Here is a 16,683-nt window from a genome sequence, read left to right as displayed (position 1 = left end):
TTACAGGTTATGTTTCACACTATGTGCTGACTGTCTGTACTTACAGAAGATATTTAAAAACAAACAGACTTCTTTTTTCAAAGATTTTGATTCCAGTGGAATCTGTGCTTTAGATTTTTGTCTTGTCAGTTAACTCCTGAAGCAATGCCTGTACAAGCTCCACAATGGACGGATTTTCTCTCCTGCCCGATTTGCACACAGACTTTCGACGAAACAATCCGGAAGCCCATCAGCTTGGGTTGTGGCCACACTGTCTGCAAGATGTGCCTCAACAAGCTCCACCGTAAGGCATGCCCTTTTGACCAGACCACTATCAATACAGACATTGAACTCCTTCCTGTGAATTCAGCCTTGCTGCAACTAGTGGGTGCTCAGGTATCGGTGCTTTTTTTAAAAAAAAATCTGTTTCTACATTGTTATCCATCTTTCTTTTGGGAGGACAACTCATGAATAAAGAATAATGACTCTGTTAACAGTATGTAGAGTAGACATCTACCTTTTTGTAGACTGATGAATACAGGTTTTAGACCTTAGGCATGCTGTAGTAAAGGTGCCCTGAACAACTGTTCAAATTTTGATTCTGCTGGTAGCTGACTGATTTTGTGTTCATCTAATTCAGTGTAACTCTGAGCTACCACCAGAACACGTTGGTTCTGTTTGCTTCCTTCTTCCCTAGCCATTCTTTGCTGAAAGGATGAACTGGAATCAGTGAGCTTAACTGGTGGGAAGCCATTCTTCTGTGGTGGTTTACTTGCTTTACCATGTTCACCCTACAGGCTTGTGATCAGTTGTCCTGAAAGCCAGGAGGGAGAGAGTAAGAGAAGTGAATCAGACCCTTCTGGTAGCAGCCTTTGTACTGCTTTATGTTTAATTTGAAACTGTGCTCTGGAAATGTAACTTTCTGAGCTGGTATATTAACCTAAACCTGTATAGGTGAATGGGGGGAGCCTGCCCGAACTCCCCTTTCTGGTGGAAAGGGTACTCGTAAGGTCAGCTGCACCGCTGATCTGATGGAGGTGAGTACTCCAGTGGCACTGGTACTGACAGCAGCAGCCTGAGAAAAAGGGCAAGGATGTGTGGAAAGCAGCATTGTCCTCCTGTTCAGTTGCAACACAGACTTAAATTGACATAAACTTGGCATGGTTAGATCCTGTGACCCATACCTCCCAGGAGTGGAAAGGATTGTGGACTTGGGGAGAGCAGGGACAATGTTGTGTAACTTACGGGTGAGGGACAAAAATGTAGATGGGATGCAGTTATCATAGAGGGATTATTGTTTTGTTTTGTTCTGCTTCTGTGTCTCGGTTCAGCAGAGTTGGAGGCAGCGAAATTCAAGAAGATCCATAGTTCAGGGAAAATGGAAGAGCTGTGGTGTGGAGGAAAGATGCTCTTAGAATGCTTTTTATTAGGCACTGGGACCTAGAGATCTAGACGTGCTTTTGCCGCTTTTCTTTTCATTTGATTTATCAAGTAATACAGCTAATTTGTTCTGTTGTGGTGTATGGCATAGAAGTTATTTCAGAAGCTTTAAATTTAATTCTGTTTCTGGTTGTGCCAAGTGACTCATCCTGCTCTGCAGGAGACGGTGATGAGACTGTGTGCTTCCATTTCTGTGATATACGTATGCTGCCATCTTTGAAGAGCTTCCAAACAGTGTGAAATCTGTGGGTGATGCCATAAATAAATAAATGCTGTAATTCTTTATCTTCCTTATATCTTCTTCCTTCCTCTCTGGAGTTTCTAGAAAAGTTCCAGCTGTATCCAAATGTCCACGCTTATGATAAATGCCTTTTCCTCTTGCATTTTTTTGGTTGTTCTGTGTGCATTTGTTAAGTTTTGTGAGAAGCTATGTGATAGCTTTTAACTTGAACTTTGTCTGAATTAAAATTTCCATAAAAACAAGATCTTCTGAAATACGATGAAAAATCACCCTGCCTCTGTCACAGGTAATTGAGAACTTTATTCTGGTTTTGCTAGTTAGGCAGCCAGTTCCCTTATGCATATGTGTGAGGTATGAAGAAGGAAGAGTGGCTTTATGGTGGTGTTGTATTTGTCTTGAGAGTGCTCTGAACTCTAGGTTCCAACTTTGAATTAATGACGCTATTTCTGTGCTCATTTTTATATCTTAAATTTTTATGTGATCACGAGTCATAGGATTTTTTTGGTGACCTTAAAAAGCTGGAAATATCACCAAAAGAAACAGTATTCCCTTAGCTCTCATTAGCTGCTTGTTCCTGCATGATCCTTACGGGTTGCTTCCAGCTTGAGATCTTCTATGATTCTACGTATGCTGCTTGCTGCATTCTGTTACCTAAACAATAATGGGTCATCTTAGCTGAGTTTTTATTACTGATGAACTTTCCCCTTAAGAGACATTTGCACTACCTCCCCCCCGCCAGCTCCTAATTTCAATGAGGATGTGAATGAAATCAGTGTTCAGTGTAACTCACCCTCCCTTTCCCTTCCTAGCACCTGTGGAGTACTAGAAAACAAGTACACTATTTTCAGTGAAGGAACAGGGAAACATTTGCTGTTTTCCACTAGTATCTCTAAGGCCATTTAAAAAATACTTTCACAGAAAAAGGCTTGGGGTGGGGGGTGTGTACTTTAGAGAAACTACAGTGATTTTTTAACTCTGTCCCATTAAGAAGGTGGGCTCTTTGGTACATGTCAATGAAAATGATCTGTGAGCAGCAAGCTGGTTTATGAAGCATGAGTAGTATCATAAATTTTGATGAAACTAAGTCCATTTTCTTGTTCTTCTACTTGGTGTCAGGAGGGTGTATGCGTTGTTAATGTCCTCTAATCTCTCAAACAACCCCCTGTACACCTTAACCTGAGTCCATGGAGACTTGTAATACTTTATTTTTAAATGATAAATTCCAAAGTACAGGTTTCCTTTTAGAGTGAAATACAATACAACACAATGAAAGCTTTTATCTGGGGGGCGAAAGAACAGTTTGTTCTTTTCCCTGTGGGGAGGCTTCTGAGAAGTTCACACATTTATAAGTGTTAAGTGCTTTTTTGCTGGAGGCAGAGGAGGGAACCAGGCAGTTTGAAGAAGCAAATCTATTCTGTCATGACTGGCAGCAATGATAGGATTCCAGGGCAAGTCACATTGCTTGGCTTTTGCACAGGCACAATGGGTGAAATGAGCAGAACTGTACTTCTGGGGAAAATGTGCTAAATTTGTCACACAGTCACCCGAGAAAGCAGTAACCTATTTCTCAGACAATAGCGGTTGCTTGCTCTCTCTGTAGATTTTGTCACTTTAATGGTGAAGAGAGTTGGTTTCTTTCTCGAATAACAGGCTGTTTCTCGGTTTTTGCCTTTCCCCACCCCTTTGCAAAAATGAAACCTGTTGCTCAGGTTATAGCCACCCTTGATGTGAAAATTAACTGTTGCAGACACACAGATTCCTGCTGCCCCGCTGTAGCATGGCACACATCAACAGTGGTTACAGGGCCTGTTCTGGAAGGCAGTGGTCAGGCAATTCAGCCCACATATAGATAAGTTCAGCCATATAAGATGAGGGTTGAGGGGCAGAAGGGATTGTAAGGGGAAGATGAGAATTACTCCTGGGAGAGCTGGAAATAGCTGAGTGCCTAAGCAGGAGCTAAGCATATTGTGAGGAAAGGGAGAGACACAGTGGCTGCCTTAAACACAAATTAAGGAAGGCGTTCATGGGATACCTTGCTTTTTAAACTTCTTGGGTAAAGAAATCCCTTAAGCCAGTTTCTTTGGGAATGAGGGTTTGAGTTTTAACTATTCAAGCATCCACATAGTACTCGCTATATGCACCTATTTTAAACATTCCCCAGGCCAGTGTTTTGAAGGTGCAGAATCATGGATCTGTCATCTAAGCTCTTCCCTCCTGTTTTTTTAACACATGAAACAGCAGTGTGCACGTTCCAAACAGGTGACATTAAGTGGCAAAAATTACTGAGGTGCTTTAATTTCTTTCATAGTCTCCTGCTGGATGTGATAAATAAAATTCTAGGCATTAGGCAATGGGGTCATGCATATGACAAGAGAACAGGTGAGTGATCTTAACAGCCCTTTCAAAAGTGGAAGATTACAATCGCAGAGATATTAGTGTCACATTTCAATAATATTTTTATTGTTATCTCTGGTGGAATGAGGTACCTCAAAAGAAGATTTATCTGTGAAGTAGCTGTCCTTAGTGTGAACTCTTGAGGAACTGAAGACAGTAGGCTTTGGGGTTTTTTTGTTTGGTTTTTTTTTTTTTTTTTTGGCAGGAAGCGAATCATCCATTCACAGGGGGGTGGTATAATGAGGGAAGGAGTTTTCAGACCCAACAAGAAGGCGTTTGGTCTTTTTAACATGTTCTCATACTGTGCAATTAGATGTCTAATGGTAATTAGCAACAACTCAAGCTGACATCTTTCATCAAATTACACTTAAATGACCAACTCAAAATCACTGCCTGGTATGAGATGATGCTTTAGCATTCTTTTCCGGTCCCCTTCCTCATGCCGTCATAACCTGCCTCTTCCCACAGCCACAAGTAGTCATGCTGATGGGCAGCATTCCACTACCAAGGTACTCGCAGTCATTGCCAAGGCAAATGCATGCAGAATTATCACAAATTTAAAGTAATTAAACAGCTGAGATTATTTTTCCTGTCTTGTTCTAGTCCCCCTTGGGAGGTGTTTATTATATTATGTAAATATATTTGCACTGAAAAGTGTGATAAGGGTGTGGTGTCTGGAAGAGTGGAATATTGAGTGAGGATGAAAATAATGAACTTGCTCTGCAGGGCATCTGTTTTGAGACTCTCAAGAGGTGTTGTAACATAAGTGACTATAGGGTCCTGCACGGTATTGAAAGGCTATTTTGTGAAGGGGAAGCAAAAATCCTTTAGAGTTATTTCTCAGTTGTCCATCAGTAATTCCATGATAAGAGCCAAAATTAATGCACAGATCTCCCGTGACTTTTATGAATCATGTGTTTACCATTTTTCTCTTGGTAGATACCATTGTTATAATCATTCTAGCCTTAAAATATTTTAAATGTCTCAGAAGTGCATATAAGAGAAGCAGCAAAAGGGCAGATTACTTGGAAGTTTTGCTGTGTTGCATTGCATGAGTGAAGATGGAAGTGTGTGTGAGGTGAAATATATTCTCTTCCCCTGAAAATGGGTGAAACTTAAAAATAATCATCTTGTTTTACTGTTTAGTTACTACACTGGCTCCAGCTCGGGATGAAAGTTAAACTGTAACCTTTCAGCCTTGTTTTGCAAACAGTACAGTTGTGCAAGGCATTTAGATTTTTACACTGAAGCTTCACTTGCAAAGAGAAGAAATGGGAATGATATGCAGATAGTGTTGAACAGCTTGATTAACTCTTGGAAGCTTTTCTATGCCAGCTTTTTCCTGGGGCAGGGGGGAGCTTTCTGTTAGCTGCCTAGACAGCCCTTGTGCCTCGCTGATGGAGTTAGTGTTGCATATGGCATTCCAAACTGCTGCAGTGAATGTATGCTAAACCTACCTTAACAAGATGGAAATCCAGGGCTGAACACAGCTTCCTGTCCCATGTCTGTTCCAAACCTCCTTTGTCTGCTGCGTGTTGTGACACTGTGGTTGTATTTCAAGTTGTTGCCGGTGCCAGATTGCATGCTTGCAGGAGTAAATAGGAATTTGCACAAAATACATTACAGCAGTAAATAGGGCACACGGACTGTGTAGTCTCTGTCTCAGCACAAATGCATGAGATGTGTGTTGTTTGATCAATAAGCCAGTTCTGCTTGTATAACTTCCCAGACAGAGGCAGACTGCTAAAATGGCAGTGGCTTTGAAAAGGAGGTGGAGTATTTGGTGTGTTCTGTTAACATGAAAGCAAATATTGAAGGTGTTAATATTTGTTTCCCAAATCCTGAGAAACCAGTCCAGCTGAGGCTGTTGCTGTTGCAACAGTTACAACTGACCACTGTAACATATAGTTGCAAAATTGCCTGTAAGCTTTCTTGCTTACAGACAAAAAAAAAAAACCAAACACCCCAAAGAAAGACAACCCTATTACCGAAATTAAAACAAAACAACAAAAAAAACCACCCCACAGAACTTCAGATGTTAACTGCAGTCTGTGAAAAGCATCCAGGCTAACCTTGCTGTCTTGGTGTGATAAAACATGGGTTTGGTTTTCCCTTTAATAGGGATAAAAGGGGCGTTGTCTGATCCAGGCTATCTTGATTATGTCAGTTTTGAGGTGGCATCAGCTCTCTTAATTGCAGCTGATATGTATACTCAGAGACTTTTTTGTCACCTGCTGTAAAAGCCAGAGTGATCCAGCTAGTAACTTTTTATTTGGCCATGTGTGTCAAATGAGCAACTTAGCATGCGTAGTTGTATAAACCTGTAGGAGAAGTATGATCTCATTGATTACTTCCTATGAAAATTTATTATTTTCTATTAAAATTGATAGGAAAGCTCCTGTCTGCTTTGGTGACAACAGTATGTGTGTGTGTAGATATATATCTATTTAGATATGTTCAGTGCTTTTATTTGCTGCTGCCATCATAATGCTACTCTCTACATGGCTGAGTTGCATGTGAAGGTTAGCGGGTTTGTAGCTGTCTTTAACTCAAGCATTAAAGGCTTGTGCTCTTACACTGAGGGCCTGAGTTGTTCCCTGTAAGCAGAGATTAGCGTGAGATTAGTGTGCTATTACCAGTGGGATAGTGATTGACTTAGAAATAGAAGTCTGAGATCTATTTGCACTTCAATAGCATAACGCAAAAAGTGCTTGCATTTAGTCTTCTGAGAAATTCCTGTTCCCTATACTATCACATAGATAACTGATTGCTGAATGGTGATGTTGAGAAACATTAGTACAGTTGTATACTGCACTCTCAAATTTGTTTAAAGCTTTAAGAGTTTACCTGGAGGAAAACAAAACTAAAATTATAACTTGGGGGGAGGGGTGGTCCAACATCCCTTTGAAAAATCCTAATTTCTGCTGAATGCCTGGATGAAGGAATAAATGCCACAACCAAAAAAAGCCCCACACACATATACCCCAAGGATGTAAGTGGCCTGTGGTGTCAGATTAATACTTGCAGGGTGTGTTCATATGCACTGTGTAACATAACTTGGTCTTGCTGCTTGATAATTGAGTCTAGTTAGAATACATTCCAAGGGTGTCTTAAAATATCTGCTGCTAAGTCTTTCTTCCCACAAATCCAAATAACTCCAGTCACGTATCCCTGGATGATTTTAGAGCTGTGAGGCCCTAGATATGAATCTCTGCTACCTGCAAACCAGGGTTTGTCTTATTTGATTGCCAGCCAGCCAGCTTTGGAAATGTCTCGATATGTGTGTTATTTCAGCCAGAGTTTTGCAGTTATAAGTAGCAGCATGTTATCATGTAATACTTTTTGTCACAGAATAAACCCTTCTGCTTCTCGTTCCTGTTAGCCACTAAATAAAACAAGTCTGCTAAACATAAATTCTTTACGTTATTTTTTTTAACACTGTTTTTTTTTTTTAATGTTGTTTGTTCATTAAACAAGCTGGAAAAATGCTTACTAATATAGAAAGAAACCCAAAGGGGAGGAAAACAGGAAATACTTGATATTAACAAGTGTTTGTAAGCATGGCTGCCATTTATTTGTGTATATTCATTGTAGATGTACATGTCATCTCTTTTCAGGTTCCTGAGCAGCAGCCAATTACTTTATGTAGTGGAGCTGAAGACACCAAGCATTATGAGGAGGGCAAAAAATGTGTGGAAGAGTTGGCGTTGTACCTCAAACCACTCAGCAGCGCGAGAGGTAGTTCCTGCATTGTTTCCTTTGAAAATGAAAGCTAGAAACAAATAAGAGGCAAAACAAACTATCCAAATGATTAGTTAGCTTGTTTGAAAAATAGATATAAATCTAGTTTAAAAAACAAAATGAAACAAATTTCCTAAGTATTAAGGTTATGTCTTCACAGCAGCGGGGGTGGGGGGCAGTGGAATCTAAAGGCATTTTGTTAAAACTGATACTGAGAAAAGGCTGTGGTATTTGGCCATGGTATAGTAAGTTGAACCAAACTTTGTAACTTGGGTTGACTTCTGCAGACTAAGTACAAATAGATAATTCTGCTTTTTTTTTTTTTTTTTTTTTGAGTTATGCTTTGCTTTGAGAACTGTAGTAACACAGCTTGTTTGTGGAGGAGGAATAAACTGAAATGAGAAAGTTACTGCATATGGGGTATATAAGAGAAATAAGTAATAGTCTGTTTATACAAGGTCTTACACAAGAGCTGAGTCAATCTGAGTAGTTCTAATTTAGCTAAACTGCACTGGGGTCAAGAGTATGGATTTTATCTGTATTACATATGGTGGACTCGGGGAAAAATCTGTCAACTTAAGTAGTAGAGGTGAGCATCATGGGCATTATTGAATTTTTTACAAAATGCTGTCTCAGGCTTTTCCAGGTAGCGCAGTGTGATAGCAATACCACTCTGAGTAGCAGTGGCCCAATGAATAAGCTTGGGTGCTGTAGAACAAACTCGGTATGGCAGCCATATGTCCCGCAAGTCACTTGTTCCTTTAACCTGCTTTATGTGGCTCCCAGTGCATCTGTGAATCGCAGGTTTTGCACATAAAAAAATATCAGCCAAGCAGTTTTGAAATTAGGTGTAAGTTTGTTTGGCTAGGCCAAAGCAGTGAAGATACTAGATGCAGATAAGAAGCTAAATGTCTGGTGAAAACAGACAGACATCAAAGGCAGCAGTGATCCCTGAAGCCCATGAATAAGGGAACTGCATGATGATTTTACCTTTGAGGAGACACCTGGGAATCTGTATGGGAAGGTGCAGGACAGATTACCAACACAAGGAGAGAATTCATTAGCGGTTCCACCTTCTTAGAGAGCCAAAAGAGTCAATCACACTACTTAAAACCTGTGGGAAAGCTGACTCCCAGGAACTGTTTGCTTTTAATGCCAAGTAAAGTAAACTGACAAAAATGAACTTCTGATATGCCTTCTCTAGTGTTCTGTTTAACTAAGTGGACATCAGGACAGCTAGGTTTACACTTCTGCAGTACAGTGGTTGAAGGCTGACAGAAGAAGAGGAGATGATACGAGGTAGTTTATTATTTTTTTTCTGCTTCACTTTGTTTTGGAGGTGTGGGTCTTAACAGTACTACTCAGAGCGTGCTAAGTCGTCCCATGCAACGGAAACTTGTGACATTAGTTCATTGCCAGCTAGTGGAGGAAGAAGGGCGGATCAGAGCCATGCGTGCAGCACGGTCACTTGGTGAAAGAACAGTCACAGAGCTCATTCTTCAGCATCAAAATCCTCAGCAGCTCTCCTCCAACCTCTGGGCTGCAGTGAGAGCCAGGGGGTGCCAGTTCCTTGGACCAGGTAGGTAACATCACAGTACTACTTCTATACTAGAAGCAACTGAGAAATGAGGATTGATAAATGGGTGTCAGATTGCCTGAGTGATTTTTATTATTTTTTTTAATTAGGCAGTGGATTAATTTCTTAATAGTAAGTCTTCAGAACTAATGATACATCTATTGGGCTGCTGTCACAGATTTTCTTGCATTTTTAGTGCTTTTGCAAGTCTTCTATAAAATTCAGAATAATGTGTGTCCTTTTGTTCTTGTGCTAAGTTCAAATGGAAGTAGTTCATCACTTGCTACACTCAGAAGACCCTTGTGGAAAAAATTATGTTACTAGAAGTGACTGGACATAGCTGCTTTTCCTTCTCTTTGGTAACAAACATACAAAACAGTTGTGGGGAGTTTTATTACATTTGGGGGGGTGTGTGTATGCATTTTTAAAAAGTACTTAAAAATTAAATTCCTTTTCATAGAATTCTTAAGCAATCAATTTTGCTTAAATAATTGAAGTTTTGTTACTGAAAATGTAGACTTAACTTGAAGACCAACAGAAAGAATGCCTTGAAATAGGAAGCCAGTTTCTTAAAGAAAAAAATGAAGAAGCTTTCCCCCACTGAACCAAACTATGGAAGAGTAACTTTGGGATGCTAACTTTTGAACTACTGTGGGGAAGAGAGGCTTGTTAAATGGCAAAATATGTGGTGTTACAGCACCTGATTTATTTGTGTGGACATCAGTTCTCTTTTACCTGCGTGGGAACCAACCTTGCACTCAGCCTGTCAGCTTTTTCTGCTGGGATAGATGTGGGATGTAGATAGTACACTTTGAAAAATTGCTAATAATCAAGAGGGACATAGAGACAGGAACAAAGAAGTCTTCCTATCATCTGAAACCCAAAATAGAACTACTACTACTACTACTACTAAAATTTAAGTCTTATTTCCCCAGGCACAGTCTAGGACTCTGAAGATGTTCCTTTGCTCTTTTCCCTCCCTTCTTGCTGAGCTCCCTTTCCCATCTGTGAGTGTGTGTGTTGTGGGGGAGGGGGCCTGTAGCCATCTCCCACTTGTAGGAAAGCAAGAATCTGCAGAAATCTTTCTTGGTCTTCTCTCATTCTTTGTCTCTTCTTTGCGTTTTCCCCCCACCAGCAATGCAAGAGGAGGCTTTAAAGCTGGTTCTGCTGGCTCTGGAAGATGGATCTGCTTTGTCACGAAAGGTCTTGGTTCTCTTTGTGGTTCAGAGGCTGGAGCCGCGATTTCCTCAAGCTTCTAAAACTAGCATTGGGCATGTTGTCCAGCTTCTTTACAGAGCCTCATGCTTCAAGGTATGAAGAAGATTGTTTTTGGAGATTTCATAATGCTGTGAAAACTATTGGGTTTACACTTTGAGTTTTCATTGTTCTGTAACATAAAAATAGATGTAGTTCTAGAAAATATTATTCATGTAGTCACACATATTTGGAGAGTTCTCTGTTGTACAGCTATGATGGCAATGTAGGCTAAAATTGCAACTGTAAGCTGTAAAGCTAGGTTTTGACTCTGTCCAGGTTTAATAGGTGCCCAGTAAGAAAACTTGTATGTAAGTCAGCATGGCTTATCTCCTTAAAGGAGGCTTAAAGCTGGAAAAGCCCCTGTTCAGTTAATTGAGTAGTGATGTAGTTAGAAATAAAGGAATGTGAGGCTTTTGGATATCAGTGTTGTATAAAGGGAACTTAAGCTGCTTGATCTGCTTTCAGTATTTAATGGTCCATTCCTAGGTCCTCAACTTAAACGTCATTCACTTTTGCTAACCGAGGTGAAAAACATTTTGTGTGCTTCTAATTGTACCCTCAAACAAAATTCTGAAAAAAACAAACCAAAAAACAAAAAACCACCCTGACCGGAGAAGTAAGGTGTGGATGCTATAAAGTTGTTTTAGGAAGTATTGACACTTCCACCAGTATCTGGGTCAGAGTAAGTTACGTTCAATAATCCATTTCATAGAGGTTCAGCTTTATGAGGAGTGTGTTATTTTAGTAGGAACTAGCGTTTGCTGCGTGGTGTCATAGTTCAGTTTGGGAGGAAGAACTTCATTGTTGACTGAAGATTTCACTTGCCTTAGACTTTACGTAATCTCTGGTTTATCCTGCTTAATTGTATTTGGCTTGTTTCTCCCTATTAGGTGACAAAGCGGGATGAGGATTCCTCTCTGATGCAACTGAAAGAGGAATTTCGGACTTACGAAGCTCTGAGAAGGGAACATGATTCCCAGATAGTTCAAATAGCTATGGAAGCAGGTTTACGCATTGCACCAGATCAGTGGTCCTCACTGTTATACGGAGACCAGTCCCACAAATCCCACATGCAGTCCATCATTGACAAGGTAAAGCCACCTAAAATCAGCCTTGTCTATCTTGTTTGCAACTGTAGTAGATTTAAATGCTTGTAACATGATTTTACAAGTTGTGCCCATGTGTACTCGCCCATTAATCATTTCCCCTGTTATTTCAAAACTTGTTGTGGCCTAATTAATTCAAATATGTATTTGTAACCAACCTAATGAATCTTGCTCCCTCTGCCATCCTGCCATCTCTTTCTACTTTACTTCTTTCTGCAGGTGGGAAGCCACAAAGGTTAGCTACACGGTTGGGATGTGTCCTTTCTTAACAGCTGATAACTGCCAATGTAGTAACAGGGGTTAATGGTTCATGTTTCCAGGCAGGTCTACACCTGAAGTAAGAAAGATGTGGAAGCACATTCCTTAAATAAAATTACTTGATTCTGGAAATGCTCTGATCCCTTGAAGTTTAAATTAAATGGTTTCTAATATTCTCTGGGTGCCAGCACAACACAGAAAAGAAATAGGTTGTATTGGTAGAAAAAATACCAGCCTTTGTTTTGTCTATTTAGAGCTGTATTTTAACCTGCAGTGTCAAAGAATTGTGTGTTCATATGCCAGAGAAAGAATTTAATAGAAGGTACTGACTGAAATGGGCTTGTGTGAAAAGCATTTTATTCCAGTTTTGGAAGACTGCTCTTGTGAGCCTGTGGACCAACCTTCAGAAACCATGAGGATTGCTTTGCCTGTAGAAAGTTAATTATAATAATTTTTTTAAGTTGCAGACCCCAGCCTCATTTGCGCAGAGTGTTCAGGAACTAACTATTGCTCTTCAGAGGACCGGAGATCCAGCTAACCTGAATCGTCTTCGACCTCACCTAGAGCTCCTGGCAAACATTGATCCCAGTCCAGGTAAGTTTTAGATGTTTTATAAAAACCTTTGACTTACAGTTTAGCAAGAGGAGCTTAGCCCTGTTGAAGGATTGAAAGCTGTTCATCAAATGCAAGGAACGTCTTCTAACTCATAAACTTAAGATTCTTGAGTGATATTCATAATCAGCCTGGGAACGGTAGTAATCTTTGTGAGGAACTAAACTATTTTGAAGCTAAAATAGATTCAAAAGTATGGCAGGAATAATTTCACCGCTTCTCTGAAAAGAGCTTCCTTGTTTGACTGCTCTGCATGAGCATGGATGAGGATGTTGAATACATACAATCTTGCGAGGTGACATGGTGTGTACTTGACATTGGGCAATGCTACCAGGGGGAGTGGCAGCAGTCTTGGTTTCCTTATTTTCCCCTTTTTTAGTACATGTGCTGCCATTTGAAATCAGATTTGCAAAGCAACAGGAAGATTGCTAGAACCACTGTGCTTAATGCAGAGCCTTAGCTGTCACTGGGATCTTTCTCTCCAGTCCTTCACCAGAGGAAATAATTTGTGAACAAGTAGGGAAAGTAGTCAAGAAAACACCAAATTAAGGACTTCTATTAACTTATCTAAAAATAGGATGTCTTTTTCTTTGTTCTAGAAATTCTGTGTATTAGTTTTTGATCTGAGGTCTCTAGCCTGCAGACATTTCACTTGGAAGACTCTCAGAGGCAGCGTTAAATCATAAGGCACCTTCTGTGTAAACAGTTTTGGATTCTAAAGTACAGTTTTGATGGATTGATTAGACAGAAGCTGGGAAAAAATCAGTCTAGGCAAGAAAGGTTTGTTATGCTAGGGAATTCAGTATTTTCCTTGTTCATACGTAATTCTGCAAAGGTGTGAAGGACAGTCGGGGAAGGGGACGATAGTTGGAAAGAGTATAACTGGGAAATAAAATCTTACGTTGTTGACAGGAGAGAAAAATGGAAATTGTTGAAAAAGCGGCACTGTGAGGATGGACTGCCTGAGGGAGAAGGGAAGGGACAGAACAGAGTGCTGTGGCTGAAGTTTTGTTTTATACCTATTAGTATTATCAAAATCAATATCAAAATGCTGTGAAGACCTAAACTTTGGTTTCGGGAGGTAAAAATTTTTAGTTACCAATTTGTTTGTTCAAGCAAATAGTTACCTCTCAAATGGGGACCAGTTGTACTTTACAGATAAAGGAGATGCAGTGCTTTCTTCCCAAATCTTTCATGCTGTAACAAGTCAGGGACAAAACTCTGTGTACTGCAAATTTGTTAGCCAAAGGCTGATATGGAAAGTGGAATTGCTAGTAGCCTTACTCAGTTTCAGTAGGTGAGTCTGATCTTGATGCTTCTCTTCTGTGCTGTTGAGTTGCTTCCCTGTTGTTCTATAGGTACATTGAGGTTCCTCTGGAAGTGTAGTCCTTGCGAGCAGAATAGAATGTAATTATGCCAAGATCTTGAAAGGCACTTTGAGGTCTTCTGTTTTACAGCAGGGTGTGTAGGCACGTGGTGGGAGTGTCATCTGCTGGAATGGATTAAACAATTAGAAAAGGAAATTGGCTAGAAGAAACAAGTGCCCCTATAGAATTGCGACTGTAGAGTTTATTCACATTGCTCTGTTAGAGGGTGTTCTGATACATAGATGCGCCTTGTGACATTTTTCCATCTGAGAAGCAGCAATTTCTGTTGCTGTTCAGTGACTGTGTCTGTGTGATCTAGGCCAGTGATGGTATTTGTACAGAATGATTTTTACCTACTGGGGTCTGAATGTGAAGAGAGATTTTCAGCCTGATTTTTTTTTTTTAATTACATGCGGAATTTGTACAGTGCATTTACTCTGGAGTTCTTGTGATATGTGGAGATTCTGGTAAAAGGAAATAATTTGACGTGTTAATACTAGTCTTGCTGGCTCGTTTGGTATTTTGTGTGGTTTAATCTTGAGTCTATAGGTAGCTTTATTCTTTAAGTGGTGCTTTTCCCTTGAATTAAGGTGCTGAATGCTTTTATCTAATAACACATTTCTGATAAAATCTCTTCAGTTGTCTGGTGAAGTTTTGCAATACTGATGGTTTCTCCATACCTGGTTTTGGAAGACTCCTTCTGATTTTTCTTTTTATATTCTGTTTGCTGTCAATGCAATAGATGCTCCACCTCCAACATGGGAACAGTTGGAAAACGGACTAGTTGCTGTGAGGACTGTGGTTCACGGCTTGGTTGATTATATCCAGAATCACAGCAAGAAAGGAACAGATCAGCAACAGGTAAAAGCCAAATAATTTAAGTGCTTACCCCTAAATTTTATTGGCAGTACCTAATAGTAGAGGTTTACTAATGTCACCTGGAGGAGATTTGCTTTGACAAAGAGCTGATGGAAAACATCACTGCTGTGACATATTTATCAAAAAAGAAACGAACAATAAAGGAAAAAACCCAAATCACTACGCCTCACGCCCCCCTATACCTGTGGCATTAATTTGCACAGCTCACTAGGGTGAAAACAGTCTGATTGTGCTGCAAGTTTAGGGAAATGAATAAACAACCCTCCTGACTAGAGGGTGGGGAAGAGAGGTCGGGGTGCCTGGCACTATCATCTGTGTGAATTTTCTGGGGTTTGTTTTAACGGGACATATTTCAGCCAGATGGCTCTGTGTTAATGAATTATTCTTATACCTGTACTTAATGGTCTGTAAAGTTTGAAGATTTGGGGTAACATCATATAAAGATGCAATTCACATTCCTGAAACTTTTTTTGTATCTGAAAGAAAATGATGTTGTCACATACATAATTAGCTTACCTCATAGTTATCTTACCACATGTTCCTCTGATCTCATTTTGTATTATAGCTAAGTTGATACAAATGCTAGCTGCTGCTGCAAGACAGAGCTGCCTGTCACGCAGTTCCCCACCCCCTCCCTTGCTTTGGCACTTACCCTTTGGAGAGCTGGTTTGGGGAGCAGAACTAGTAGAAAGATTATCTCTGCCAAAAACAAAAAAAAAGAGGCAAAATTGAAGTGAATTATTTCTGCTGTTCTACCTTTTTTGCATTCATTGCGAAGCTTAATGAGCACTGCTACCAGCAGAAAGAAAAGCAGTAGGAATACACAAGTGGAATCGTGGTGGGAAAAACAGTGAGGGTTTTTGTTCTGGTAAGACCATCGCCTAGACCTGGTACATGCTGTGCTGCTTGGAAGGGAACTCAGAGCCTCCCAAGTGAGAAAGGGGACATCTGCTGATCATTGGGCAGAGTACTGCTGGCTGGCAGCAGTGGCCAGCAGAAGGCTGTGCAGCTTACGTGCACCCTGCCTAAATCCTTTTTTTTCACTGCAGTAGATGACAAAAAAAATTATAAAAATAATCAGTTTGCAGGTGGCTTCTTACAGATTTACATCTTTTGGCTGTTTTTCAGGAAGCAAAAGTTTATTTTACAGACCTTTTCCCTCAGTGGGAGCTCTGATAAAGTATTTCTGCCACTGATGTAATTCTGCCTTAAAAACTGTAGGAACCTAAATGTCTTTGAGACCACCTCTGGCCTTCTGTCAAAATTTATTTAGAGAGACTGGCACATGGGTGTATATGCAGACAGTAAGATTGCAGTAAATTGTTTCTTGGGAAACTTAACTAAGAAAAATACAGAAGACAACCCATACCCTGCTGATGTGTGTAGGAGTAAGATTGCATTCTCAGCGATTGACTGAAATAATTATTATAGATGGTGAAGAGATTTTTAGTCCAAAGTGGGCTAAAAGGGGTCTTGAGTATCCCTTTGTCTATGAGAGTTGGATTTCATCAATTGCCATTTTGAGCTAAGAGAAATCAAGGGAGAAATAATTGACTAAACTTTCAATCTACCACAAAGTTTGATGAATATCTGGTGATTTCTGGTTAAGCATGATAATTTTTTCAGCCTGTATCAGTTTTGTCCACTTAACTGTGGCCTGAAACATACAGCTGTGTTCCAATCAAGCTTCAGTAAGGAATTCAGATAACAATGTTTTAAAAACCTGATAGTGACTTAGTTGTCAAAATATTAATTCCTGAATCCAGTAGTTCTGAAGAACCAAATACCAATACTGCTCCAGTCATTTATTTCACAGTAGGTACTTCTGGAACA

The 16,683-nt window shown here is 40.0% G+C and overlaps 1 protein-coding gene across 10 annotated transcripts in view; it reads left to right on the top strand.

Moving 5' to 3' along the window:
- The window catches only part of RC3H1 (ring finger and CCCH-type domains 1), a 66,105-nt gene that overhangs the window by 23,526 nt on the left and 25,896 nt on the right, over positions 1 to 16,683 (top strand). For 9 of the 10 annotated variants that reach the window (XM_027778557.2, XM_013294565.3, XM_027778555.2 and 6 more), the window contains exons 2-8: positions 7 to 375; positions 7,672 to 7,792; positions 9,135 to 9,374; positions 10,507 to 10,682; positions 11,519 to 11,719; positions 12,454 to 12,586; positions 14,714 to 14,832. In XM_027778557.2, the coding sequence (XP_027634358.2) occupies positions 145 to 375; positions 7,672 to 7,792; positions 9,135 to 9,374; positions 10,507 to 10,682; positions 11,519 to 11,719; positions 12,454 to 12,586; positions 14,714 to 14,832 (1,221 nt within the window). In that variant the 5' untranslated portion in view covers positions 7 to 144. The remainder of the gene's footprint in view (positions 1 to 6; positions 376 to 7,671; positions 7,793 to 9,134; positions 9,375 to 10,506; positions 10,683 to 11,518; positions 11,720 to 12,453; positions 12,587 to 14,713; positions 14,833 to 16,683) is intronic. The other variant, XM_027778552.2, reaches the window with a different exon arrangement.

This window comes from Falco peregrinus, chromosome 10 (assembly GCF_023634155.1).
Source record: "Falco peregrinus isolate bFalPer1 chromosome 10, bFalPer1.pri, whole genome shotgun sequence".
Taxonomy (NCBI): Eukaryota; Metazoa; Chordata; class Aves; order Falconiformes; family Falconidae; genus Falco; species Falco peregrinus.
This window is presented reverse-complemented; position numbering and strand designations above follow the sequence as displayed.